The 27,083-nt window shown below is 37.8% G+C and overlaps 1 protein-coding gene and 1 long non-coding RNA gene across 2 annotated transcripts in view; both read left to right on the top strand.

Moving 5' to 3' along the window:
• LOC149837294 (uncharacterized) overlaps window positions 1–12,220 on the top strand; it is a 37,683-nt gene extending 25,463 nt beyond the window's left edge. Inside the window, exon 3 of the long non-coding RNA XR_016432093.1 lies at window positions 11,591–12,220. This is a non-coding gene — a long non-coding RNA (uncharacterized LOC149837294). The remainder of the gene's footprint in view (window positions 1–11,590) is intronic.
• Window positions 12,221–19,185: 6,965 nt separating this feature from the next.
• Window positions 19,186–24,393, top strand: LOC149837293 (heat shock protein 82-like). The gene is given in 8 exon segments (XM_090008007.1): window positions 19,186–19,197; window positions 19,670–19,757; window positions 19,877–20,070; window positions 20,515–20,626; window positions 20,686–20,714; window positions 23,391–23,748; window positions 23,751–23,840; window positions 23,843–24,393. Coding segments are annotated over 8 exon segments (1,434 nt in total).
• Window positions 24,394–27,083: the final 2,690 nt, after the last annotated feature.

Raw genomic sequence — 27,083 nt, 5'->3', positions numbered from 1 at the left:
CTCCCCCTTCCCTGTCGAAAAGAGAGGACAAAGAGCGAGCGAGCAACCCCTCCTGTTGAAATTAGGAGACAGGGGCTGGGGTTACGCTGACACCTACCAGAACAAGAGTCGCCCCATGTGGTAGAGGGGTTTGATCCTAGTCCCCCAGCTTGACACATGCCCCTTCTTACCACATGGGATACCACCTCGGTGGTACAGAGAGAGACGGGTGAGCATGGAAGAAGAAAAAGAAGATGAAGAAAACGGTGAGTAGGGGGACGACACCCCCCTCCTCGACTCAACGAGCAAGGGAAGGGGGTTGCGCTCCTCCCCGTCCTCTGAGAGAGAGAGAGATAGAGGGGGGGGGGGGGTCGGAGGGTGCGTCGTCGGTGTCGGTCCTGTTCGTGGTAGGGGAAAATAGGAAACTCAGGGAGAGAGAAGGGAGCAACGAGGGTAGGTGGTGCCGGCCAGGGTTGGATGCCCAGCGAGGTGGTGCCGGCGAAGCTGCCAGAGAGGGAGGTGGTCGCTGGAAGGGGAAGAAGGGAGGGCGAGCAACGGAGCGAGAGAAAGGGTGGGGTAAAAGGGGTTTGGGCAAAAGGTGTGCGATGGATGAAACAGAAAGGGAAAGAAAGGGGCTCGCATTAGGGTTTTACAGAAAATTAGCGATGGATTATTTTTGTTTCAAAATCCGTCGTTAATTAGTGACAAAATTTTTTTGTCTCTCATCTAACGCTACATTGCGATGGAGTTTGAGATGGAATATTCCGTCGCTAATTATCGATAGATTCTGAGGCAAAAATAATATGTCGCTAATCCATCGCTAATTAACGACGGATTTTGAGTCAGAATTTTGTCGTCACTAATCCATCGTTAATTCCAATTTTAGGGACGCCTAGTTTTCTATAGCTAATTTGTCGCAAAGTGGCAACAAATTTTTTTCGTCTCAAATTTTCGTCGCTAATTAACATTTTCCTTGTAGTGTCATGTCTCTCTTGAATATGTTCCCCATCTGCTGGCAACGCAAACATCTGTGACAAAACTCGTGTGAGTCTTTGTGCTGTGTAGGCCACCAAAATACAGACTGTAAGACCTTAGCTGCGATCTTTCTGCTGAAAAAATAAGCTCTTTAAGCCTGAAAATGGCAAAAGGTCAGAATGGAGTGTACCTCCTCTCCAGGCACATACCTCTGAATCACCTGGTCTGCACCCAATCTAAACAGTTCTGGATCCTTCTAGAAATAATGCTTCACCTGTGCCATAAACCGATCTCTTTCAATCTTGCTCCAATGCGTAGGGAGTTTTTCGGTCACCAGGTAATTGACAATATCAGCAAACCAGGGAAAACGCTGAACACTCAAGATCTGCTCATTTGGAAATGAGTCATTGATTGGCCATAACTGAGGGAATGACTCCACTGTTAGTCTCGACAGGTGATCCGCTACTATGTCCTCACTATCACTCTTATCTCGAATCTCGAGATCGAACTTCTGTAGTAGCAGGATTCATCGGATGAGTCACAACTTGGTGTCCTTCTTACTCATCAAGTTCAGCAAAGCGACATGATTTGAGTAGGCGACCACCTTGGAGCCCAACATATATGACCGAAACTTCTCCAATGCGAACACTACTGTCAGCCATTCCTTCTCTGTAGTGGTATAATTCAGTTGTTCATCAGAGAGGGTCCTACTGGCATAATAGATCACATAGGGTTTTCAGTTAACCCTCTAGCCAAGAATGACTCCTACCGCGTAATCGAACGTGTCACACATTATCTCAAAAGGCAATGCCCAATCTGGTGATCGCAAAATCAAGGCTGAAATCAAGGCTTCCTCAAGCATAAGGAAAGCCTGCATGCAATTCAAGTCAAAATAAAAGGCCATCTCCTTTAAAAGCAATACACATAAAGGCTGGAATATTTTGCTAAAATCCTTAATGAATCTTCTATAGAATCCAGCATGCCCTAAGAACGAACAGACATGGCGCACTGAGGTAGGTGGAGTGAGTATGGTAATGGTCTCCACCTTGGCCTAATCTACCTCAATGCCCCTCTAGGACGTGATATGACCCAAAACTATCCCTTGTTTCACCATAAAATAGCTCTTCTCCCAATTATGCACCAGGTTTGTCTTCATACATCGTTTCAATAATCGGGTCAACTTTTGGAGACAATCCTCAAAAGATAAGCCATAGACAGAGAAGTTGTCAATGAAAATCACTAGGACGTTGTCCACCATGTCTGAAAAGATGGCTATCATGCACCTTTAAAAAGTAGTCGGGGCATTACATAGCTCAAACGGCATACGTCTGAACGTGAGGGTACCATAAGGACAGGCGAAAGTGGTCTTCTTCTAATCCTCAGGGTGAACGATCACTTGATTGTATCCTGAATATCCATCCAGGAAACAAAAGTAACTATGACTTGCAAGTCGCTCAAGGATCTTGTCTATAAACGGTAACGTGAAGTGGTCCTTTCTCATCGCATTGTTCAACCCAAGGTTACTGAAAACATCTATGGACTAGGGAAGCGCGTTTTCCCGAGATGCGCTTCGGAAGCACGAAACACGGTGCTCCAAAATGCATGGGGAAGTGCATGTGCAATTTAGGAAGCGTGTCCCCCTTTAAAGGAAAACATGTTTCCCTTTAAAGGGGTATGTGTCTTCCTTTAAAGGGGGACACATTTCGCTTTATAGGGGGACGCGTACCCCTTTAAAGGGGGACGTGTTTCGCTTTATAGGGGATGCGTTTCAGACGCTTAACACATAAAAGATGAGTTTGCCCTTTTTTAAAAAAAAATTAACACTTGAAAAACAAAAAATTAGAGGAAACATTTTCTTAATAAGGGCAAAATGGATATTGTGCAAAACTCCTGAAAATAGAAAACCAAAAGGGGCTTAGGGTTTTGTTTTTCACCTACCATCTGACTCCTCCCTCTCCCTCTCTCTTTCTCTCTCGTTTTCTGCTACCGATTTTCGAGCTTCGGCGACCTCCTCCACCGACGTCCGGTGATGAATCTGTTCAGGTATGCTCTCCTCTCACTCTCTCTATCTCGATTCTCTCCATCTCTTCTCTCACGCTCTCTCGCACTACTGCAACCCCTTCACAAGCCAAGCATGGTGACTCTCGTTCAGAGTTTTTTTTTTTTTTTTTAAGGCAAGCTGGGGTTAGGCAGACCCTAACCATCTCTTAAGCCCCATGAGGTAGAGGGATTCTAGCTTTCGGCTTGGCACAAGACCTGCTTACTACATGGGATACCACATTGGTGGTAAGCCCTCAGAGTTTTATGCTGCCAGGGTAGTGACTGCAAAACCTCTGCGTCATATGCCAGTTTTATGAAATTTTCTATTACAAGGGGACATGATATGGGATTAAGTTGGAGTGTCCCTGTGACATGTTGTAGCAGCAGGTACTGCAGATGGGTATCACGCCATCAACACATAATCAGGTTCTTGTTCTATTATGAAAATTCTGCTATGTTACATCTCCATCATTCTAATATAGCATGGAAAGAACAAGCACATTGAAATTGTTTGTATTTAATTCTTGAAAAGTGAAAGGTGTGCATCGGTAAATGAATAGTATGGCTAAATTACATGGTGTTAGCATGGTAAAGTAAACATTTGTTCATGGTAATATCCTGAGTCAGGATTCTTGTAGGTTTTAAGTCATTTTGACGAGTGCCTAATCCGATTGACTGGATCACTTTTATTATTCTTTCACTATTGGATATATATGGATTATTGTTTTCAATTTCAAAGTCAATGAAAAACAAGTTCTGCCTCCACAAGTTGTCTTATGGTTTCATTATGGTGTCTGATCTTGCAAACTTCCATTCTCTCCTTGATCTCTTGAATTGACTTTGCTTTATGTGAATTCTGAACTTAGATGTTGATCAAGTGTATACCGAGCATGATAAAAGAAACAAAAGAAATACTTATAAGTATAATATATAAAAATATATTATAGGAAAATTCTTGAATTCATATTATAAAAATATATAAGTTATAATATAAAAACATATTATACAAAATGTATACCGAGCATGATTGAGCTTATCATCCCTATTAAGTATGTTGCAGTTAGTTGTTTAAAATTTTAAATAAATATCATTATTGCTAGAAACAGTCGGCCAATATGAATTTTGTCTTTCTTCGTTGTTATGTTGTCTAACATTTTTTCATAAATGCAAACTTTTGATTCTTATTCGCTTTCCTTTCGCTTCTCACTCGAATCCTATGTCGCTTTCTTTTTCGCTTATTAGGTCACTTTCGGTTCGCTTTCGAGATGCTTCCCGGTTCACTCCTAAGTCGTCCAGCGCTTCCCGCTTCCTAAAATTTTAGAAGTGCCTCGCTTCCCGCTTCCTCGACCGACAACTCTGGTTCAACCTCCTGTAATCTATGCAGACTCGCCACCCTGTGGTGGTTCTCACAGGGATGCTCTCTCCTTTCTCATTCATCATCACGGTGAGCCCCAATTTCTTGAGAACAACCTGTGTAAGGTTCACCCATTGACTATTAGAGATGGGATAAATAATCCCTGCATCCAGCCACTTCACCACCTCCTTCATATTCAGGTTTAGCCTTTGCATTTCTCCGGAGAGTTTAACACCCCCATCCACTATGATCCTGTGCATGCAAAAAGAAGGGTCTATCCCCTTCAGATCAGCAACATACCACTCTATGGTCGTCTTATGCTCTTACAGAACCTGAATCAATTGATATTCTTGATCGCTCGTCAAGTCCGATGCAATGATGACGGGGAGTGTCAGCTAGTTACCGAAAAAGACATACTTTAGCGAGGCCAGTAACAGCTTCAACTCAAGGACCGACAGACACTCAATTAAGGGTTTGCCAGGTAACTTTGCCAGGTCTGAGAGGGGCTCAAAAGTCCAGGCCACTTGCCTCTCGCCTGGTGAGACCATCATCACATCATTCAACTCAGACTCATCCTCTCGAAGCAACACATCATCCTCATCTTGAGGGTGGTCACTCAACATCCACAATGGCTTTGCTTCAACCAAGTCCTAGATAATGTCTACCTGAAAATAAGCATCCTTGCCTGCAGGCCCCATGGCAGTATTGAAGATGTTCAATCTCATTTTCTTGTTGCCAAAGGACACATACGTGGCTCTAGTACGACAGTTTATGCAAACATTTGTTGTCACCAAGAAAGAACGTCCCAAAATGATGGCCATTTGTCGGACGTGATCCACACCTTCCATGTCCAGAATAATGAAGTCTACGGGGAAGTAGAAGTCCTCCACCTTGACCAAGACGTCCTCAAGGATCCCTCACAGGACCTTGATGGATCTATCCACTAATTGCAGGTTCATCGGTGTAGGCTTCATATCCTTAAGCCCAAATGTGTCATAAAAGAAACCTGACAAGATATTGACACTTGCCCTAAGATCGAGCAAAGCACGCTCAATGATAATGTTTTCTATGACACATGAAATAATCGGTGCCTCGGGGTCCTTGAGCTAGGGTGGAGTCTTATGCAACTCAAACTCACCTGCTCAGCTAGGTATACTCTATTAGGTGCACTAGACCTCGACTTCTGCTTCTGAGTGCAAAGCTCCTTGAGAAACTTCGCATAGGCGGGAACTTGGTATATGGCCTCTATCAATGGGAGGTTTATATGGACCTGCTTGAATAACTCAAGCATGTCGTTCATCTTCACTCCCTTCTTGCCAAAGGATTTGGGCTTCTCTAAAGCCTGAGGAAAGGGGGCTCTAGGTATATATGATTTTGAAGGCTCTGGTGGTGAAGCCCTCCCACTTTTCATTGGTGTATCTAAAGGGATCGATTGCTCACTAGTCTGTCTCTGAAATTCTTCTGCAGTCTCCCTTGTTTCATGAAATTCCTTCTAACTCCTAAGGGTAGTGATAGCCTGGGCCTGCTCTTGGTGTGAATCAATCATGTGCAGGCCATGAATAGGTTCCTTACCCTTAGGGTTGACAATAGGTTGACTAGGAAGGCTCCCCTTACTGCGCCTGCTCAAAGCTTCAGCCAGTTGCCCCATCTGAGTCTCTAGCTTCGCTATTAATTGTGTATGGGAGTTAAGGTTGACCTTGATATTAGAAAAGGCCTCGATGAGCTTCTCCTGAAAAGACTGGCTCGATGTAGGTTTCTAGGGAGAAGGCTAGCTAAATTGGGGTGGAGCTTGTGGGAACATGGGTCTTGGGTAACTTTGTTGGTAGTTACCCGGTCTAACCTATATTTGGGCAGGAACAGGGGATGGGCCTTATGGATTTCTCCATGAAAAAATTAGATGGTTTTGTCATCCTAGGTTATAGGTTGTCGAGAAGGGATTATTAGCAGGCCTAGCGAAACCTTGCATCACCTGAACTTGTTCCTGCACAAATTCAGGGTATTGTGGCACTTCGAGACAGTCCATGATTTGGTGTGTTGGGCTAGCACACAATGCACACACCTGCTGGGCTAGGGAAGAGCTAGAAAGAAGTTGATCCAATTTTTGAGTCAGCATATCAACCTTGTGAAGCAACTCTTGGGAGGCCCCTACCTCATATATCCCCCATTTCTTGAGTCCCCCAGTTGCAGATGTTGCATGATCTGCTCTTGAGGGTGTGGCATGGTGCATCGATTTTTCACTCAATATCTCAAATAGGGCCCATGCCTCGTCTTAGTTCTTAAGCATGAACCCCACACGAGGAATCAACCATTTGCTTGTCTTTCTTAGTCAGGCCATCGTAGAAATACTGCACCAGCAGTCATTTGGGCACTTGGTGGTGGAGACACTTCCTAAGTAGGTCTCGTGAAATTGTTCTCCCTTGATCTGATTGAAACTGGTAATGACCTTTCGATACTGGTTTATTTTGCTAATGAAAAAGTACTTTTTCAAGAATTCTTTTTGTAATCGATCACATGTGACAATCCTTACCGTATCTAAGGACTTTAACCAATACTTGGCTTTGTCCTTAAAGGAGAACAGGAAGAGAGTCAACCTAAGTGCATCATCTCCAAAGTTGTTGATCCGCACAGTGGAACATATCTCTAAGAATTTGTCGAGATAACGGTAAGGGTCCTCGTTGCTAAGGCCGTAAAATGATGATAGCATTTGGATTACAGTGGCCTTTATCTCATATTGATTCGCTCCTACATCAGGTCTTATGATGCAGGAGTCAAGAGTATATTCGGTAGAGACGAAATACTCCCTCAAAGGACGGGTTGGAACCTCCTCACCCATTGCTCTAGCTTGTGGTGAGCGGCTCCTAAACAACTATTTCGGATTGGGAAGCACAATTTGGAGTTGGGGGTCCTGGGAGCGTCATCCTTGCAGATACCGCAGTTAGACCTGGTATAGCAAACAAAAATAGTTTTTTACCTACACTAGTGTGTAATCGCAATCAAACCACACCACGAAGCAAGCAAAAATAAAATAATACTGAAAATAACAAACACCACTCAAGTGTAGATATAGAGATTGAAAATAAACTACATGCATAGTCACCTAAAATGGTACCCTAGTAGGTGGGTCGTGAAGAAAAAGTAAATTGGCTCTATGGTTTGCACTCAGCGTGGTTCTAGCAATCATAAATAATAAACAAAAGCAAACTAAGCAATCCTAGATATCAATAAAAAATTAAACTAAGCAATTCTAATAAAAATGCAAAAGCAACTAACAATCCTAAATATACGTGAAAAAGACAATAAAGTGAGTACTTAGTTTTAAATCGTCGTTCCCCGGTAACGGTGCAAAAAATTTGATGCAACTTTTTTTTAAAGTATTTTAAAAGAGATTTTTCAATAAAAATCATTTGTGTAAACTGTGCATCAAATCTTAAATTACCGGTTCACACTAGCAGTGAAGTTCGGGTCGAACATAGAAAACATGCTTAAAACTTATTACAAAATTTATATGCACTAGTACACAACCATCAATTAATTATATGCATTATAACATATCATAAACAATGTATGTACATGATTATTACAAAATTTATGCACTAGTACACAACCATCAATAGGCCTACACGTAGTTTACTCCTAATTTATAATATAATCAAGTCCATCTCTTGAATTGTTTCATGTATTCAAGCAAGCATTTACTTCATGCGGCATTTAAAAGCCATAAATTATAACCACATGCAACATATGATCATCATCCACACACACACACACATATATATATATATATATATATCATAGCATAAATAATATCTGGTACACATTTAGAACCTTTGCATGCATGCAAATCTGCATATCATATGCAATTAAGCCAAAATAGTTTACATGCAGAATTATAAAAATAGAATTTCTGTTTGTCAGTATAAATTATGTCATCCCTCACACCGATTAAAATAAATTCTCAGGTTTTTACTGTGGATACGTATATTGTCGGATGTCTACATGCAAAAACCTAGGTCTAAACCCATTTTGGATCAAGGAATAATAAATCTTTTACTGAAACTGATTTTTTGTTCACAGAACAGACCTATCCGGTTTGGCTTTATCGAAAAACCGCCATCCAATGAATTTACAAAAAGAAATAAATTCTATAATTTTTACTGTAGTTAGATAGATATGTCTGATACAAGATCCAAAATAAATTATGTTTAAACTCTATTTCAGTTGAGAATTAAAATTCATGCACTACAGTCTATTTTTGTTCTTGGACACACTGTGTTATAAAAAATTTAGGTTCTTGAACAAACTTTCATGATTTTTAATTTTAAAACCATAATGAATCAGTACACAAGATTTCTATTGCGTATTCTTCAATATATAAACAATTACACATAGAAATCTTTGTCATAAACATCAAACAGATTGAGAGAAATAAAATCAGAAAAATCATGTAGCCTTCACAAAATTTCTATCTTGATATAAATTATGTGCTGACTTACAGAAGTCGTATCTCCCAATCCGAACTCAAATGAACCCAAAATTTCTTTTATGACTGATCCTACATGTCTGAAACATTTTTCTAAAATTTACGATTTTTTGGGTTCACCATTTTGGAGAACCATAAATTTTGTTAAAACTGGTCAGAATAAAAATGCAGGATAGAACATAGTTTTCAAGAAACACATCAAGAAATTCATGATTTTTATAAAAAAACATCAAGAACATGCATCCAACAATTTTGGATTAATCATAAGAACATCATGCACATGTATATAAACATTTACACGATATAAATATGAAAACATACATATCATTAGTCAAACATAAGATCCAACGTTTTATGCAAAAAAACATGTTTTTCTCAAAGACGGTTTTTAAAAAGATTTCAGTTTTATGAAAACTCCCAATTAAATTTTTTATCCATATAAACTATATTAAATCTAGGCATGAATATATCTAATATGATGCAAACATCAAATCTAACATGAAACATGAATTTAAACATTAATCCTCATTGCATCAAATTACGGATTAAATCAAGCTTACGATTAAAAACGAATATATAGAATCAAAACTAGGGTTTTAAAAATCAATATAACTTAAATTGAACCATAGGAACACTATTTCATGTTTGATCAACCTATATTAAACCCTAAACATACTGAATAATGACACACCTCGTACCTTTGATGTGTAAATGAAAGAAAATCACAATGAATGCATGAATGAGTATCGTAGTGCGATAAAGAGCACTCGAAACACCAACGAAATCTGAAAAGAGACCATAGATCTCTCATCCAACTCAAGTGAATGTTGTCTAAGGTCAAGATACAGACCTTGTATCTGACCATACTACAAAAATAACTAAAAAAACTTATGGAAGAAGGCTTACCTTGGCCGGCCTCCTCTTCTTCTTCCTTGGTTCTTTCTCCAAAAACGTCCCTCTTTCTCTTTTCTTCCAATGTTTTCTCCAAAAATGTGAGTAGAGAGAGAAGAGGCTAACCCCTTTATTTATAGAGGGGTTTGGGTCTCCTTTTGGAACCCAAAACTCCTTCTCTAAGGAGGGTTCTTAGGTGGGTCCCCCTTCTTCTAAAGGATTCCTCTAGAAAAATCATCCCCCTCTTGAATTGGGTTCTAACTTGAACTCTATCAAAATCCTATGGACATTCCTATTCTAAGGACACCTCACCATGGTTCCTATTTGTGATTCTAGTTTATGCCTAGAATATGTTTAAGAAAAATAAAAACTCAATAATTAAATGTCACCTCATCAAACTACCTACCTTGGCAATTAAGCAATCTATCTAACCGCCCATCTTAGGTGTCACCCCACACAACAAGATGGATTCTCCCCTAGGAACGTCCCCCTATCTCTCTCTCCTTGGTGAGTCACCTATGTTGACTAGTCAAAGTCTAGTTAAGTCTAATTAAATGTTAATTATCTTAATTATTTAATTATGTGAATTATGAAATCCTACATGGACTATGAACTCTATCCAAAAGGTCCAAGATCCAAACTAGGATTCACTCATATGATCCAACGTGATACCCTATTCTATTTAATTAAGTAAATATCATTAATTAATTATTTATTAAATAAATAAACATTTAAAATTACCATTAATTTTAATTAAATTATTTTTTGAAATTATCAAAAATGCTAAGCATTACACTATTGAGAAAAAAAATAACATAAGCCTAACCACATAGATTTACATCATCATATACAATATTGAAAATTATAATACTAATACATGTAAAACTAAGAAAATGTATCCAACATAGGATGATGTAAATGAATGCATACAACTAACTTAGCATATCCAACAATCAAATGTTTATCACCATATCTATATCCAACAATCAAATGTTTTAGGTTCTTACTTGGTTCTTTGGCTCATGAATTTCTAATATCTAGACTGTTATGGTTGCTTACTCAAAGGTGTCATTTTGAAACTCTATGCAGATGCTTCAAAGTTGCTTCTTTATCCATATCTTACTTGTACAGAAAATAACTGCTTCAAAGTTGTTTCTCACCATCAGACTTGGATGGTAAATGATTTTGTTTAAAGCAGATCTGGTTAGGCTCAAATCCAGACCAAAGTTGACTATGATTGTTAGTTGAACACTTATTTCTTTACCACAATACTTATTTATACATCTATTCTATAATGCCTTCTGGAACATTTCCAGGACTATTGTTGTGCACTTTCCTGATCCTTTTCATATGAGCATGCATGTTGCTGATAAATGCAATGATGGCACACTAATTTTGCAGGTACTTCATATTTGAGAAAACATTGTATATTTTATTTTATCTTTTGCTGCAGGTGAATGCCATAGCTTGTCTACTTTGCTTTTTTGTTTTCTCATAACAAAATGCTGCCAGTTATCTCATTTTTCTTGGGATTCATAAGTTCAGCTTCTAGCCTATGGACTTTGTGTTTTGCTAGTAGTTTCTGAGTTTAAAGGATTTTGCATTAGTTTTGTCATTTAGTCATGTTTAAATTGCAAAGTGAGTTTATTGTATGCTTTTGTCAAGCTAATGACTTGACATGAGGTTTGTTTTTATTATTGAATACCCAAAACCTAGTCACCTGGTGCTAATTTAATAGTTATAATATGTTGGGTCCCTTTGATGGTTCTAACTGAAATTTTTGTGCATTAGATTTTCTATATAGAATTACTTAACAATTCGGTTGTATTTGTCTTTCACAAGCAATCCTTATTTGTGGTTTATTTTTCTAGGTAATTTGACATTCACAAGTGAAGGGAACAGTGACAGTCTATGATGCATGACTAGATCTTCAAGATGGCTTTGTTCATGTGGGAAAGGTTGATTTGCAGATGGGTAGAAACTATTTGAATTTCTGGCAACCGAGTAATTGGTGCACATGTACCCATGGCACTAGATGATAATGAATTTAAGGCGACCCATGGAAAGGAGCAGCTACTGTTCAAGTGTGCCCTTGCCTTACAAAGGTCGTTGCTTGATCCATGTCCTGCAGTTGGTTTCCTGCCCTTTCCATCTGATGGTCTGAGAGTTGGGCAACTGGTGAACATGAAATGGAGAATACAAAGACTGAAAAACCTTGAGAAGAATTCATGCTTTAATGATGTGAGAAAGGTGGACATATCTACATGATTCTGTAAAGATTGGACTTTTGCCCATGCAGGGTACATTGTTTCATATGTTGGTTTACATCCATCACATTATCAAGATAGGCTAGAAGTTGGGAGTAAATAAGTTCATGTGATAGCATTTAAATTTGGTAAAATTTGATCAACATAATTTTGTAAAATCTCATGACTTTAGATGGTTTGGATGTTACTAAAGTTGAGAAGAAAGTATTGATATTTTAATATATACCCAAAAACAAAAAATGTAATGATATCTCTCATCATAAAAAAAGCAATAGGATAACATGTATGCCTCCTGGATTACCTGATCAGTAGTCATTATGGCCTTTGGGATAAGTTTACAGGGTCTATTTGGTATTTGGGAGACAAAGTTCAAGCTGAACATGGGCAGTTTCAGCCTGTTTTGGGAGGACTATCTATTACTTGGTTTACATTGCTGACTGTTAGTGAACTCTTGAAAATAGATCATGCAAGATATTGTGTCTCAAGTTTTAATACAATCTTGAGTGTGCAATCCAAATCATCTTGGATCTTAGATCTGAAGATATGGATCTAGGGTTCTAGGGTATCATATCTTTGGTTTTGTGATTTGTCCCCCTTTCACCATTCTATAAAGCTCTGAATTTAAGGCATTTTCTGTACCCAAAGATTCCAGATTCCCCCTTTACATTGGGTGTTTGGATTTGGTGTGGGCCTCAAGATCAAGTCACTTGGATCTGTCCCTACCCTGATAAGTAAGAATGTACAAAGGTTCCACTTTATTTAAATCCTTTACAACAGAGATCTAAATCAACCAAATAAACTAGAATCCATAACAAACACTTTTTTGTTGCAAATATAAAACTTTTATAACTTTGAAGTAAGAATACTTAACATGCACAAAAATGTAAACGGAATGTAATAGAAATAACCCCATGCAGCAAAAAATTCTTAATATGCACAAAAAAATGAGTCCAAAGGAGGTTCAGGAACATGCAAAGAGTTTCTACGGCCACAAAAACAACACTCTTTAACACTGTAGAGAATATGAAGAAAAGAAAAAGATGATAAAACCACAAGTGTTTGTGCAACAAAAATTGAAAATGTCACTCGTGACACTATATAATTTCATCTCCATTCAGATGAAGAACTCACCTTGACAAGTTTTTTTTTCTTTTGTTTAAAGAAATGTTGAAAAAAATAGAGTCAAATGCATGGAGTCAAGAATAACAAAAAATTAGAATCATCTGTAACACACAAATATCTTAGCAATATATTACAAAGACAACATTGTGACACCAACTAAAAACTCTAAAATACTGCTACAACCCTTGCACAGAAGCATGATTTACAGAACTAGAAACAAAACAAGGCCAACTACACCGCACCCACGTCCATATAAGTAAACCCAACAACATGGGAAACCAATCCAATATACCATTCAAATTATTCTAGCTTCTTTATTTGCAAGTCATGCATCACCATTCCTTACGCCATGATAGTTATCAAGATAGAAACTAACTATACCACAAGGGACTTAGTACAAGAGCTACAGTCATATTGGAATATCACCCAAACAGAATAAAAAAATTCCAAATCTAATCAAACCCTAGATGAAAACCCATTCTTCTCTATGTGTGTGCTTTCTCAAAATCGTGTGGTTTGAATCTTTATTGGACCATAGCAAGAAAACATGATTCTGAAGATTTACCCATGGGAAATTCATGCATTATGAAATTCTAAGTAAAATCATGACAAATTCAGAATCTGTCCTGTTTCAGATATATAATGATCTTATTATGATTTTCATTTTTTTTTTACGTTTTGCAATTTATATTTTCATATTTTTATTTACAGATGCACCAAGTTGTTTCTAGTGTTTTTAAATTTAATTTATTGCCTTTCCTAGCCAAGAAAATCCCAAGAACTAAATCGATTTGTGAGAGTGCCAAACTTTTGACTGGTAACCAAGTAAAGCACATCCATCTATCACCAACTGGGGCTCGGCTTGTCTGGTAGGAGCAGCTAGTGCATGTCACCTTGTGTTGGGACGTTGCAGGTTCAAAACCCAATGGTACAGTTGTATAACTGGTAGGGGTCTGCCTAACCCCAGTTTGCCTTTGAAAAAAGAAAAGACACATTCATCTCTCAGCTTAGTTTCTCTTTGTAGCTGATTACAACGATATCTTAGATTACATTAGCCAAGCATGGGGTCAATTTAGGCTTAGTTATTTTTTTAAAGTAATAGACCAGCTGCTAAATTTGATAGGAAAAGTATCGTATACACAACCAAAGATGATTGGCTAACGTTACTGCCCACGGGCAAAGTTTCATTGCTATTGGCCGAATAACGTAAAATAGTGACTCAGAAGACTCAGATCTTTCCTGATAGTGCTCTCATAGCTTGAAGAGATTTACCTTTAATGTACAGTGGGATTACTGTATTTTTTTTTGTGCAACCCGGAGTAGCAAAGTTGATGCAGATCTCTATGCATTTATTAGAATTGCATGTACATTTAAATGGGCACTATGTCCAATATGCAGATCACATGTTTAAGTTACTGTTCTATAATTGAGAATATGTATTTAACTAATCAAGGGAATAAAATGACCTGAAAATCAACATCACCGAGCCAAGATAGTTTGCATTGGGGTATATATTCAATAATAATAATGATTAATGACCGTGACTCTTCTTCGGAAGTTTTTGTCAAATATGTGAGTTTTGGATTTTGTGGCCACCTCATTAAATTTTCGAGAATGTGACAATGTTACAGAAGTCTGTCCTTGTTCATTGTGCCAAATTTGAAACTGTGGAAATTAAGAACGCTGACTATTTATTACTATTGAGCTGTGCTTACTTATCTTCACCCCACAACAATGGTGCCTCATCTCCGTCTTGTCCCAGTCTGCGACAGAGTGGACTCAATTGTACCGAAGAATAGCACCTTAAGTACTCTTCATCGTCCTTGGGACGCTCTCAAGGTTCTGCTTGTATCACCCAAGCTCCGCAGACCTTCCAAGAGTTTTCAGACTCCATCATTTTTCTGCCCCTGACTTGTACCAAGGAAAAGTGGAAGAGCTTATTTATCGTTGGTGCAGCTGGAATGCCCTGTCGATGGCTGAACTGCTGCATTGCTTTGTCTGGATAGTAGAGCTCGTCGATCCTGTCAAACACAAGGATACAAGGGCTGTAGCTCCCTGCTCGTGTAAGGCCTCCACACCACCTGAAATTTGAAAAGAGTGCAAATCAGAAAAAAGCTAGAAATAAAGAGGACAGCATAAAGCAGCAAGTCTAAAATATCAAAAAAAGTTTACGTGCCTTGGAATGATCCAGAGAGTCTATCTTCCTCTGAAGGACAGATTGAGGATGCTCTCCTCGCCCCCACCTGAGGAGCTTCCCATCAAGCCAGCCAGAGACGACTACAAGAAGACAGAAGAATCGTCCTAGTAACAGGGAACCGCATGTATCCCTACAACTGTGATATCCAAGGAAAAGAGAGGTCAGATGAGAGACAAGAAGGGTCAGACACTCCCATCTCCTCTCACCTCCGGCTCCAAAACAGAGCCCGAAAGCCTAAGTCAAAATATATTGCCGGATATCATAAAAAGCGGTAAGTCCATGGGCTTCTTTTTCTCTTTGTTTTTCTTAAAACTGTTTTTAATTAAGATAAGAGTATTAATTCACGTAAGTTTCCTAATTTTAATAATCGCCATCCAAATTCCAATATGAATCTTTTGTATCCTATATTTACTGCAAGGACCCAAATAATGAAAAAAATCCAAATTTCCGAAAACGGATGCTAATGATCCAGTGATCCAGATCATGTCTCGCACCCGCTCTTGTGCCAACTTCTCAATTGTTTGCTGTAAGTCCAAAACCTAGATATTGAGGTAGAATTAAAATGCAACCTTAGTTAACATTGAAAAACTGGAATTTCTTGAATTTTAATGCATTTATATTGATTTCTAGTAGGAGGATATTGAGATTCTTGAAAGTTATGGGTTTTCAGTGCAGCTACACATGATTGGACAATGTAGTGAACTGGTACAGCTTTGCAGCAACTAGCATGGACCCTTATGTTTTTAACCAAGCTTAATGCTGATACTGTAATAAAAAATCAAAGTTGTAAATGGACTTGGTAGAGATAAATCTAGGGAAAATTTGGATGGTCATTTCATAGTCTTCATTAAATTCATGAAATCCAATGTTTGCACTATTCGGGCATCATGACAAAGTTAATGAGCTATATTATTTCTATGAGTTGTCAGACGTGATTAGTGGGGTCACAAATAGACAGCCAAGCTCATGAACTGCAGCCAAGTTCGCGAATTTAATTAATCATATCTCATTGGATGCCAAAATCTACAAGTATGATATTTCTCCTAAAACTCGTATGCCAAATGACCATAAATAGGGCTAGTAAACAAGCCAAATGAACTGAACATAGGCGGTTCAAGCGTGGCTCGGCTCATTTGAAAAAAATTATTTTTTTCACAGGGTTCATAATGAAAATAGAACCCCCAACACTACAGGAAATATAGGGTTTGAAAAAAAAAAAGTTTTTGCTGGCGCAGAAATGGACTGCGCCACGGTAAAGGAGTTTTTCTGGCGCAGCGCAACTCCGGATTGCACCACCAAAAAAAACCCTTTCCTGGCCAAAACTGAACTGCGCCAGCGAAAGTCTTATTTTCGCGCCGGCGCAGGCTCCCTTTTCCTTTTCGTTCCCTCCCCATTTTCCTCCCCCAAAACCCTCCTCCCTTTTCCTTTCCCCTCCACCTCTCTCTCTCTCTCTCTCTCTCTCTCTCTCTCTCTCTCTCTCTCTCTGTAGGAAACCCCCTTCCTTTCCTCTCAACCCGCCACTCCCCACTTCCCCCTCTCTCGAGCTCTCTCCATCTCTCGCAGTCTGCTACGCATTTACCAGGGGCGTCGGCACTTGCGTCCTCACCTTCTCCTATTGCATTTACCTGCCACCAGTAGCTGGGGTTGACCGGATTCTGGCGCCGCACCGACGACCTCTTCTATCTGCGGCATAGATACACGATTGCTGCTAAGATCATCAAGGTCTGAGGTTTCCTTTTTCTTTTTCCTTTCCTACGCTCTTCTCTTTTTCCTAATTAATGAACGTGGGTATTCGTTTATCTTTCATTTTGATGTAATGTGGTGCAGGTTTTGCCTTTAGAGTTGCATTTGTGTATTGGTTTATTTTAGATTGTTGACTCCATGCTAGATGGATAATTTGATTTTATGGGTTTACTTGGAATATCGAATGTGGTTATTTGCTCTCATTGATATATTTCATTGCAGAGCTGCACAAATTTTTTGTGTTGATCCAACATGGTTGGTCCTAAATCATATTCTAGTGTCTTAGGTTCCATAATGATTGCCTATAGTCAATGAAATAGAGCTTCTCATTTGAATGTTTCCCTCATTTTCTATGAACTTTTCAAGAGTGAGCTGGCTTCCCAAAAATTAGACATCCCACTAGCAGAATGACCATCTTTTACTGCTTATTAGAGCTCTAAGATTGAACTATTTTATGAAGTTGTCTGACAATATCAATCGTTATCATGTACGCTAAATGACCTACGAGTGAAATATGAGTTCTTCTATTGATATTTTGAAGATAGGTTTTCACATTGTTGTTAATTATTTGATGTTCATCTTGCAGAGAGCCTTGAGTAACCTTTTATGTCTGTGAATATGCCCTGCTAATTAGAACTCTAAGATTGAACTGTTTATAAAGTTAACTAGCCATGTGAAGCGATATGACCTATCAGTTATATATAAGTTCTTATATTGACATTTTGAAGGTAGACTTCACATTATTGTTAATTATTTGATATGCATCTTTCAAAAAGCCTTGAGTAACTTTCTATGTCTGTGATTGTATAGATTCATTTCCTTTCAGGGATCATTTATCTCTTCTGAGAGGTGTTACATGGGTAGAGTTTCATTATCATAAATCTAGGGGTCTTAGATTCAAATACCACAGGGCCATCCTCCAGTTTGACTATTCACGGAAAGATTCCTTGTTGTACAATTTTTTCTGTCCTCAAAAGTGCCCAAAAACTTGAAATCTTAAATGTAAATTTTTTTATAACAAAGGTAGTGACATGGAAAATGGTAGTCTTTGCAAAATATCTTTTCCCATGTTCATATTCCTTTTGGCCTTTGCACAGAGGCATGTTATCACTGACCAGTTTCACATGGGTGACCTTTAATGATTTTTTCTTCCCCCTCTCTACTCTTAGGGTTCCCAATATTTTGATGTAAATTTTCTTTATCACTTCGAAATCACAAGTTCATAAGGTGATTGATGTTGATAAACCCATATTACCATGATCTGGGGGGACTGCCCTAATTGATGCTGCAGGTGGCTAAGATAGCATTGTTATCTGGTTGTGGAACCATTTTGTTCCAGGCAGATGTAAATTTCATTTTGAATTGAATAATTTATTAAGTGCCAGGTTGCTTCTTAATTCTTTTAACATTTTCCACTTCATCTCTTTTCTGGAAAAATATATACATAGCATACAAAGTTTCCGGCTAGCAATCACCAGCCTTGTCTTGCTGAAATACTCGTATTTGGTTGGTTATTGTACAGTTTCTGAGGAAGATAAATCTCTCCTATATTTCTAATATTTTTTGTTTTATCACAGAGATTTCTTTTCATGAACTCTCAATAGCTTTTGTAGTTATTATTTATTGACTTATTTTATAGTTAATATATCCGCACCTCACATGCCTTTTCTTGAAAATTTGATGTCTTTTAATATTCATGGGATTCAATAAACATATACTCTTGACAACATGCACAAATTTGAGACATCATGAGGATAAGGCAATTCATGATTATTGCCAAGATCATCTCTTGCATGCTTTTTCCTATTCTTGGCAGTTTTTCAAACAACAAAATATTATTGCCAACATCATCTGTTTTTTATTGCATTTATGGATTGCCTTCATATAAAATGTGGAAGGCCAATTTTTCCTCACAGGCAGAAAGAAAAGGCTGCTCGAGATGTTTGGGAGTTGGTGTGACAAAGTAGTGGACTTAAATACTTGATCCTTGCAGCAGACAAGGACATGATCCTTCATTGTGACATATATGATAGAATACCACTATACCAGTTCTTACTTGGAGTACGGGCTGTGTAACCTTACTTGGGGATTCTATTCATGCTATGCAGCCAAATATGGGACAGGACAGAGTGGATGCATGGCTATTGAGGTAGGTACATTTTCATGCTTTCTGTTTTCTTGTGTGTGGACTAGGGGTTTTGCTTAATATTTTCCTAAAAAACTTATTAATTTGGCATTTGGAATTCCCCATTAAAATGAATGAATACCCCCACACATACATGTGCATGGGCATGCACACATGTACATACACATTTAAGTACAGAACAAGCTTAGTTCTTATTAGTCCAGTTGGACCTCAATCCTTCACATCTCATTGTAGCTAAACCTTGCACATAACTGATCAGTTTTAACTTGTCATTGCTATACTGTTTCTATGCCCTGTTTCTATTTCCCTTTTCAACAGATTGTGCATGAAAATATCTGACCATGACTTTCCCAATTCTTGCAGGATAGTTATCATCTTGCTTTAGAACTTGAAAGGGATAGTTATCAACTTGCTACACTAGTTTCTGGTGATATCAATTATCCTCCCACAGGGAGGATTTGCCCTGCTACACTAGTTGCAGATTGAGCGGAATGAGAAAAGTACAAGGATTTGTGAAAACAACTATATCGACCGCGATCTCAATTCTGGTGATCTTGTCAAAGGTAGTTCTCTGTTTTTCATTTGGGCAATTCACAAGGGTACCATGATGAAAGTCCCCAATGTAGATCGGCAGAGAAGACCAGCATTAAGTTTCAACATGCTCATGTTCTTGACATTACAGTTGAGTTTCCTGCAAAATTGAATGTTGATGAAGTCAAAACCAAGAATGATAAGTTGAAGAACACTAGCAGTGGGGTTCTTAGCTCTGAATTTGTAGATGTCCAAGCTACAACTGGCATAGGTAATCTTGACACTCCATCCGGCACATTTTGGCAGGTTTTAAGAAAATCTGGTGCTGTCAATGGAGATGGGCAGGTGAGAATTTTACTTTGTTGTATGATGTCATGAAAGTCTCAAATTCTTCCGATTTGAGTTTGCTTTTGTTCTATTCTTGAACCCTCATTTTCTGTCCTCTGGGAATCATAATTCAAATTGTAGCACTAAGTTTTCTTTTTTTGGGTTTGTTTACAAATGATCATCATCAACTTTTTCTACTAAGACTGCACACATCTTTTGTGCTTTTCCATGAAATAGTGAAAAATGGACAGTGAATTATAATAGTTGGAGACTACCTTTTATGATGTATTCTCTGGTTGTTCTGGTCATTTTATTTCTGTTAATGCTTTTGGAGTTTATATACCAGTGTCTGCTTGGCTTTTTCGTATGACATTTTGATTCAAAAAGATTTATTTTCTCTTTTTTCAGTTTTTGCATGGGAATAATGTTTCTGAGACTCTAGTTTATGCTATCTATAAATAGGCTCATTTAAATGCTATGGAAGTTGAATCTGTCAATATATTTACTCTTAGTCAATCCAACATGGTTGAAGCTTCTTTATGTGAAATCTACAAAGGAGCATTTATTACATCAGGTTGCATGCATCATTAACTTCTGCTTCTATGACTGCACACATCTTATTTATTGCTCTAGACTTTTTAAAATTACTTATAGATGCAAAACTTGTTCATACATATTTAATAATAGTACAATCATGTTGGTGCATGATCTGTGAAAGTTTATACTGACTTGTATGACCTTTGCACTTCTGTTTATGGAAAAAAAGGGGTTAAGATATGGATTGAAACAGATGTGAGATAATCTAGATTTACCTGACCTCAACTAAACTGGTTCCATACAATATCTGTGTACTGTAATAGGGATGCTGTGTAGGGTTAACTCCAAACCAGCTGAGATTCAAGCTGTTGTCATCTGTTATTCCACAATCAGTCAGTCTCTGGTTTATGCTTCTTTGGAGACTTCTGTACCATGCCTGTCATACAGTGGAAGTTAGCTATGTTAAACTCACTTATTTAGAAGCACTTGTCCTAGACTCTGCATTAGCAGGAAGAACTCTCCAGGTGGAGGAATTAAATCTAGGGCAACTGGAAAAGAACATGAAAGCTTTTATAACTGTGCCCGATTCCCAAGGCATATATATGTATGTATGTATGTATGTATTTGCTAGACTGCAAATTTGCTCAAGAGCGCAGACAACACACACAGCAAACATAAGGCAGCGTAATGCAAACAACATAAGGTAGACAGCATATGCATAAGCAATTGGCATGTGCAAACGACATGTGCATGGTGCATGGGCAGCAGGTGTAAACAACATATGTCAACATATATATATATATATATATATATATATATAGGCTGCTGCGAATCCGTCCAAAATGCAGACTGATTTACATGTACATCAGTGCTGTGAATATAGTCACATTCGCAGACTGATATACTTGTAATTCATGCTGCGAAATCAGCCCAAAACACAGGCTGATATATATATATATATATATATATATATATATATATATATATATATATATATATATATATATATATATATATATATATATATATATATATATAATGTTGTGAATCTGGTCCAGATCGCATAAAGACTAACATAATGCATCAAGAACACAACAATACATGTTTTATACATGCAGAAATTCGCAGGCATAATTAAGGATGCAGAAAATCAAATTTTAAGCATCAAAGCATAAAAAATATAAGCAACATGCATGCTGAAAATTTGCAGACATGATTAGAGATGCATAATCTTAGATTTAAGCATCAAGAACATAAAAAATACATGGAATATGCATGCAGAAATTTTCAGACATGATTTAGGATGTAAAAACATGGATTTAAGCATCAAGAACATAAAAAATACATGAAATATGCATGCAAAAATTTTCAGACATGTTCATGGATGCAAAAACATGGATTTAAACAAGAAGAACGATAAAAATATGCATATGCATGTTGGAATTTCTAGACCTGTTCATGGATGCATAAACTTGGATTTAAGCATCAAGAATGGTAAAAATATACATGATATGCATGCTAGAATTTTCAGACATATTCATGGATGCATAAACTTGGATTTAAGCATCAAGAACAGTAAAAATATACATGATATGCATGCTGAAATTTTCAGACCTGTTCATGGATGCAGAAATTCAATTTTAAGCATCAAGAACACCAACAATGCATAGCATATGCATACAGAAATTTGTAGACATGTTCAGAGAGGTAGAAAATCAATTTTAAGCATCGAGAACATAAAAAATACATCGCATATTCATGCAGAAATTTTCAGATATGATCAGCCCTTAAACCCATATGATTTAAGACATGCTAAACCCTTTTCTATCGAAAAAAGAGAGGAATCCATACCTTGCTATGCTATAATATGTGAAAAGAATAGAAGAAGAGGAAGAAGGTGATGCCTATTCTTTTTTTTTTCCTCCTCCCTCTCTTTTTCTCTCTAGATGACGATTTTGGACAGGAGCTTTGCTTCTCTCTTTATATAGGAAAAGACCTCTACCCTATCCTATCTTCTAGAGCATGCTAGTAGAACTCTACCCTATCATAACTACTATATATATATATGTTTCTTAAAGTTTAAAATTCATTTGTTTTAAAAAGGTATGGATGGATTATGGGTCTGGGTTGGACTCATGATCCAAATCCATATTCATATCCATTTGGATATCATCCCATTCATGGGTAGTAGTCAATATGGATCCTGGACTTATATTCAGATTCATATTGATGTCAACCCAAATGTAAGTGGGGTGGGTCGACTCTGATCCAAAACGAAAAAGACCCAAAATAGAGGCCAGTCAAATTTGAAAAATGCATTTTATAAACCAACCCATATCCGAATTCGACAAAACAAGTCTCCTACGAGGTCTACATTCCATAACGGATCTAACTACGGTCCTGGATCCATTACAATCCTAAATTTTTCTGAATTTAACCTAATTTTAACTTAAATTTTTCTCGAATTTAAAGGTTAAAATAAATAAATTTTCACATGTTTTACATATCATATTTAAATATCTTCAATGAGCCCTAGATTAGGTCCAGACCCCCATTGATGTCAGCCATATTTAATGATTTTAAGCAATTTCGACATATTAAATATAAATATTTAATTGAAATTATATTTTTGAGCTTAAAAATATAGGAAAAATTATGAGATATTACAAATTAACATTGATGTTGTCTTTCACTAGATTATCTTGCTACTGTTATTTAGTCATTTTATCCTGTACTTTTTTGCCATTATTGCTTTTTATATTTTTACATGGTTGCTTGGACATTTGTGCGTAACAACTTTTGATCTTCTTCTCAACATCTCTCGGGAGATGCTTCAACAAAACAATATTCTTAAGGTGATTAGGAAGAATCTGGTCAAGAAATGCATTGAACAGTTCACTGAGATTGCTGAAAACAGGGATGACTCCAACAAATTTTATGAATCTTTCTCAAAGAATCTCAAGTTGGGCATCCATGAGGACAGCCAGAACAGAGCCAAACTGACTGAGTTGTTGAGGTACCGCTCAACAAAGAGTGGCGGTGAGATGATGGGCCTGAAGGACTATGTGACCAGGATGAAGGAAGGGCAGAATGGCATCTACTACATAAGTGGTGAGAGCAAGAAGACTGTTGAGAATTCTCCTTTCTTGGAGAGGTTGAAGAAGGATATGAAGTCCTTTTCATGGTGGATGCAATTGATGAATATGCTGTCGGGCAGCTCAAGGAATGCAATGGGAAAAAGTTGGTCTCAGCAACGAAGGGTTAAAGTTGGAGGAAACTGAGGAAGAGAAGAAGAAAAAGGAGGAGACTAAGGCAGCATTTGAGGGTTTATGCAAAGTGATGAAAGATATATTGGGTGATAAGGTAGAGAAGGTGGTTGTGCCAGATAGGATTGTGGATTCTCCTTGTTGTCTTGTGACAGGGGAGTATGGATGGACGGCCAATATGGAAAGAATCATGAAGGCTCAGGCTCTGAGGGATAGCAACATGTCTTCGTATATGCCGAGCAATAAGACAATGGAGATCAATCCAGAGAATGCAATAACGAATGAACTAAGGAAGCGAGTAGATGCTGACAAGAATGATAAGTCAGTAAAGGACTTGGTGGTGTTGCTATTTGAGACAGCTCTGCTCACTTCTGGGTTCAGCCTGGATGACCCAAACACCTTTGGATCAAGGATCCATCAGATGTTAAAGTTGGGTTTGAGCATTGATGAGGATGATGTTGGCGCATCTGAGGATCTGGACATGCCAACCTTGGAGGATGATGGGAATGAGGAGAGCAAGATGGAGGAAGTTGATTGAGTTGAACATGAAACCATAGTTGGGTGTGATGCTCAACCTTTTTGTTTTTTATTTGTTTTGAACTTACAGTCTGTTAGTTTTGCATTTTAACAGTTTCGTAGGTGTTTGATCTTCAAGTAGTTGGAGTAAGTCTGATTTTTGGATTTCTTTACATGGAGTTTTGCTTTTCCAAATGTTAATAAGCTTTAGCTATTCTTATGCCTGCTACTGTTTGCTAATATGCTAGACAGCTGGTTTTAGGTTCAATGGCTTTGGTAGAGCATATCTTTCTTTAGTCTAAAACTAGGTCTTCTGGTTTGCGCTGTTGCTCCAGTTTGTTCCCTAGATTCTATTTTAGCAGGTTTTCTGCAAATTTGGTTGCTCAGACAGCTTATCAAGCTTGACTTTCAGACACCAACCTGCTTAAAATTGAACTGAGCTGGCTTGATATTTGTTGCCATTTTATGCCGTTTTCTGCGTAAAGTTTCTTTTATCTTGCCCTGGAGTTTGTCTTGCCAAGACTTGCCACCTATGTAATATGGGTACTTATACCATACCCAGAGTTACCGGAAGCTTCTTAGGTAGGTGGGAAGCTCGCTTCCCCGAAACTCGCTTCGGAAGCATGATACTTCTCGCTTCCGAAACTTCACGGAAAACTTGATTCCACCATGCTTTTTCTATGCTTCTAATACACATGGTCTATGCATACTATATACTTTTCTCACGTTTCTTTTCATCTTTTTCATGTATTTTCTCTCATGCTTTCACTCACTTTCCATGTACATTATTTAAATTGGTAACCATCATTGTTAGATTTTAACAAAAATTTAACTCTTGATCAATTTTTTTTAGTTTTTATTTGTTTCTTGTTTGATTCCATATTGCTTCATTTTTTATTCATATTTCGCTTTTAAATTGAAACTTTGCTTCCCGTTTCATATAAATTTTAAAATGTCTCGCTTCCGCTTCCCATATCGTTTCCCGCTTCTGCTTCCTAGTTTGGCAACCTTGACCATACCTCAAGCTGGTGTCATACTCGTGTCCCATACCAGTATGGAGAACGCTGGTGTCATATGGAACATTTAGGTTTCAAACTTGAGTGATTTATTTTGTCCTTGTGCTCGAAGTGTAGCCGACCGCAAAAGTTTCTACTAACTGTTTAGTTGGTTAACTGCATACCTATGCATTGTTTTAGGCTTTAGTTCACAATTGACAATCTATAATTGTGTGTGTGTGCACGCCCGCACATGCTCATGTATCCATCATTTTTTGTGCCCTCTGCACAGGTACCTATGTGACAGCTTGCACCAGCGAAGTCTGGTAATATAGTGTACTTGTAGTATTAGCTAATTAGCTCGTTAGCGTGGCGTGGCCCTGATGCATCAACTTGATGCATGTGTTCATGATGATTGTCTAATTTTATATGCACGATGTTTTTTGTACGGTTTTCATTTGTTTTGATATGGGGTCCGTAAGGTCTTGTCTTTGAATGCTAGTGTCAAGGTTGTTAAATGCGATGAGGCGAAGCGAGGCGTTGAGCCTGCGCTTCGCCTCTGATGCGTACGCCTTAGGTACTGAGGCGTACGCCTCTCACAACGTGAGACTCTCAAGCAAGGTTGTAAATGCGATGAGGCGAATCGAGGCGTTGAGCCTGCGCTTAGCCTCTGAGGCGTACGCCTCAGGTACTGAGGCGTACGCCTCTCACAACACTGGCTACTGTTACATTATTAATATTATTATTTCCTGTTGTTGATTTTGTGCTCAGTTTCTTGTGGTGTTGTACATAAGAATCTTGGTTTGGATTTTTCATTTATGGATTTTATCTTTGGATTCACTTTATCCACTTGCATGCACATGCACATTTATTATAAGTTACATGGTTGTTTGCGCTTGTGTGGGTTTGTCCAACATGGTTTGAATTTTGATGTAAATGTTTTTGGTTCTCTTCTGCAGGTTGAACTTGCCGAATATCATAAGTTAGGCTTGATGTTGCAGAACTTGAAAAGCTAATGATGTCAGAAATAACAAGACCTTAAAGAGTTTTATGTTTTCTTGTCCCCGGTAGGCTGGTATGTGCTACGAGTATTCTTTATATTAGGCTTTTGAAAAAAGAATCTTAATTTTTTATATTTTAAGTTTATTTTATCTGAGCATACAAAAAAAAAAACCATTAACTACTGTCATTGGTCGTAGTTAATAGTTATCAGACTGTTGTCATTAACTACGACTCTTGGCTGTACCTAATATTTATCGGTGACTACGACCAGTAGTCGTAGTTAATAGTTTGTCATTACTGTATCATTATCTTCATTTACTATGGATATGGCCGTAGTTAATGTTATCATCATTTACTATAGCTATATTCGCTATGCTTGGGCCATAGTTAATGGTTATTAGATACAATACTATTCACTATGGCATTTGGTCGTAGTTAAATCTTATTTACTATGACTTTTTTAGCATGAACTATGACCAACGACCATAGTTAATAATATAATATTTTATTATAAATAATATGAAATTTCCTTTAAAGAGTTAGACTCGCGAAAGTTTGATAGGTATATACACCAAAATTGCAAGGAACTATTCAACATTGTAACATAAATCACATTTCAGATATTGATGAAAATTATCAACCTGACATATATGTGAAATGGAAAACCATTCAACATGTATACTTATGTATATAATATCTTCAAGCATGTTTTGAA

The sequence above is a fragment of the Nuphar pumila genome, chromosome 5 (genome assembly GCF_984573655.1).
Source record: "Nuphar pumila chromosome 5, dmNupPumi1.hap1.1, whole genome shotgun sequence".
NCBI lineage: Eukaryota > Viridiplantae > Streptophyta > Magnoliopsida > Nymphaeales > Nymphaeaceae > Nuphar > Nuphar pumila.
This window is presented reverse-complemented; position numbering and strand designations above follow the sequence as displayed.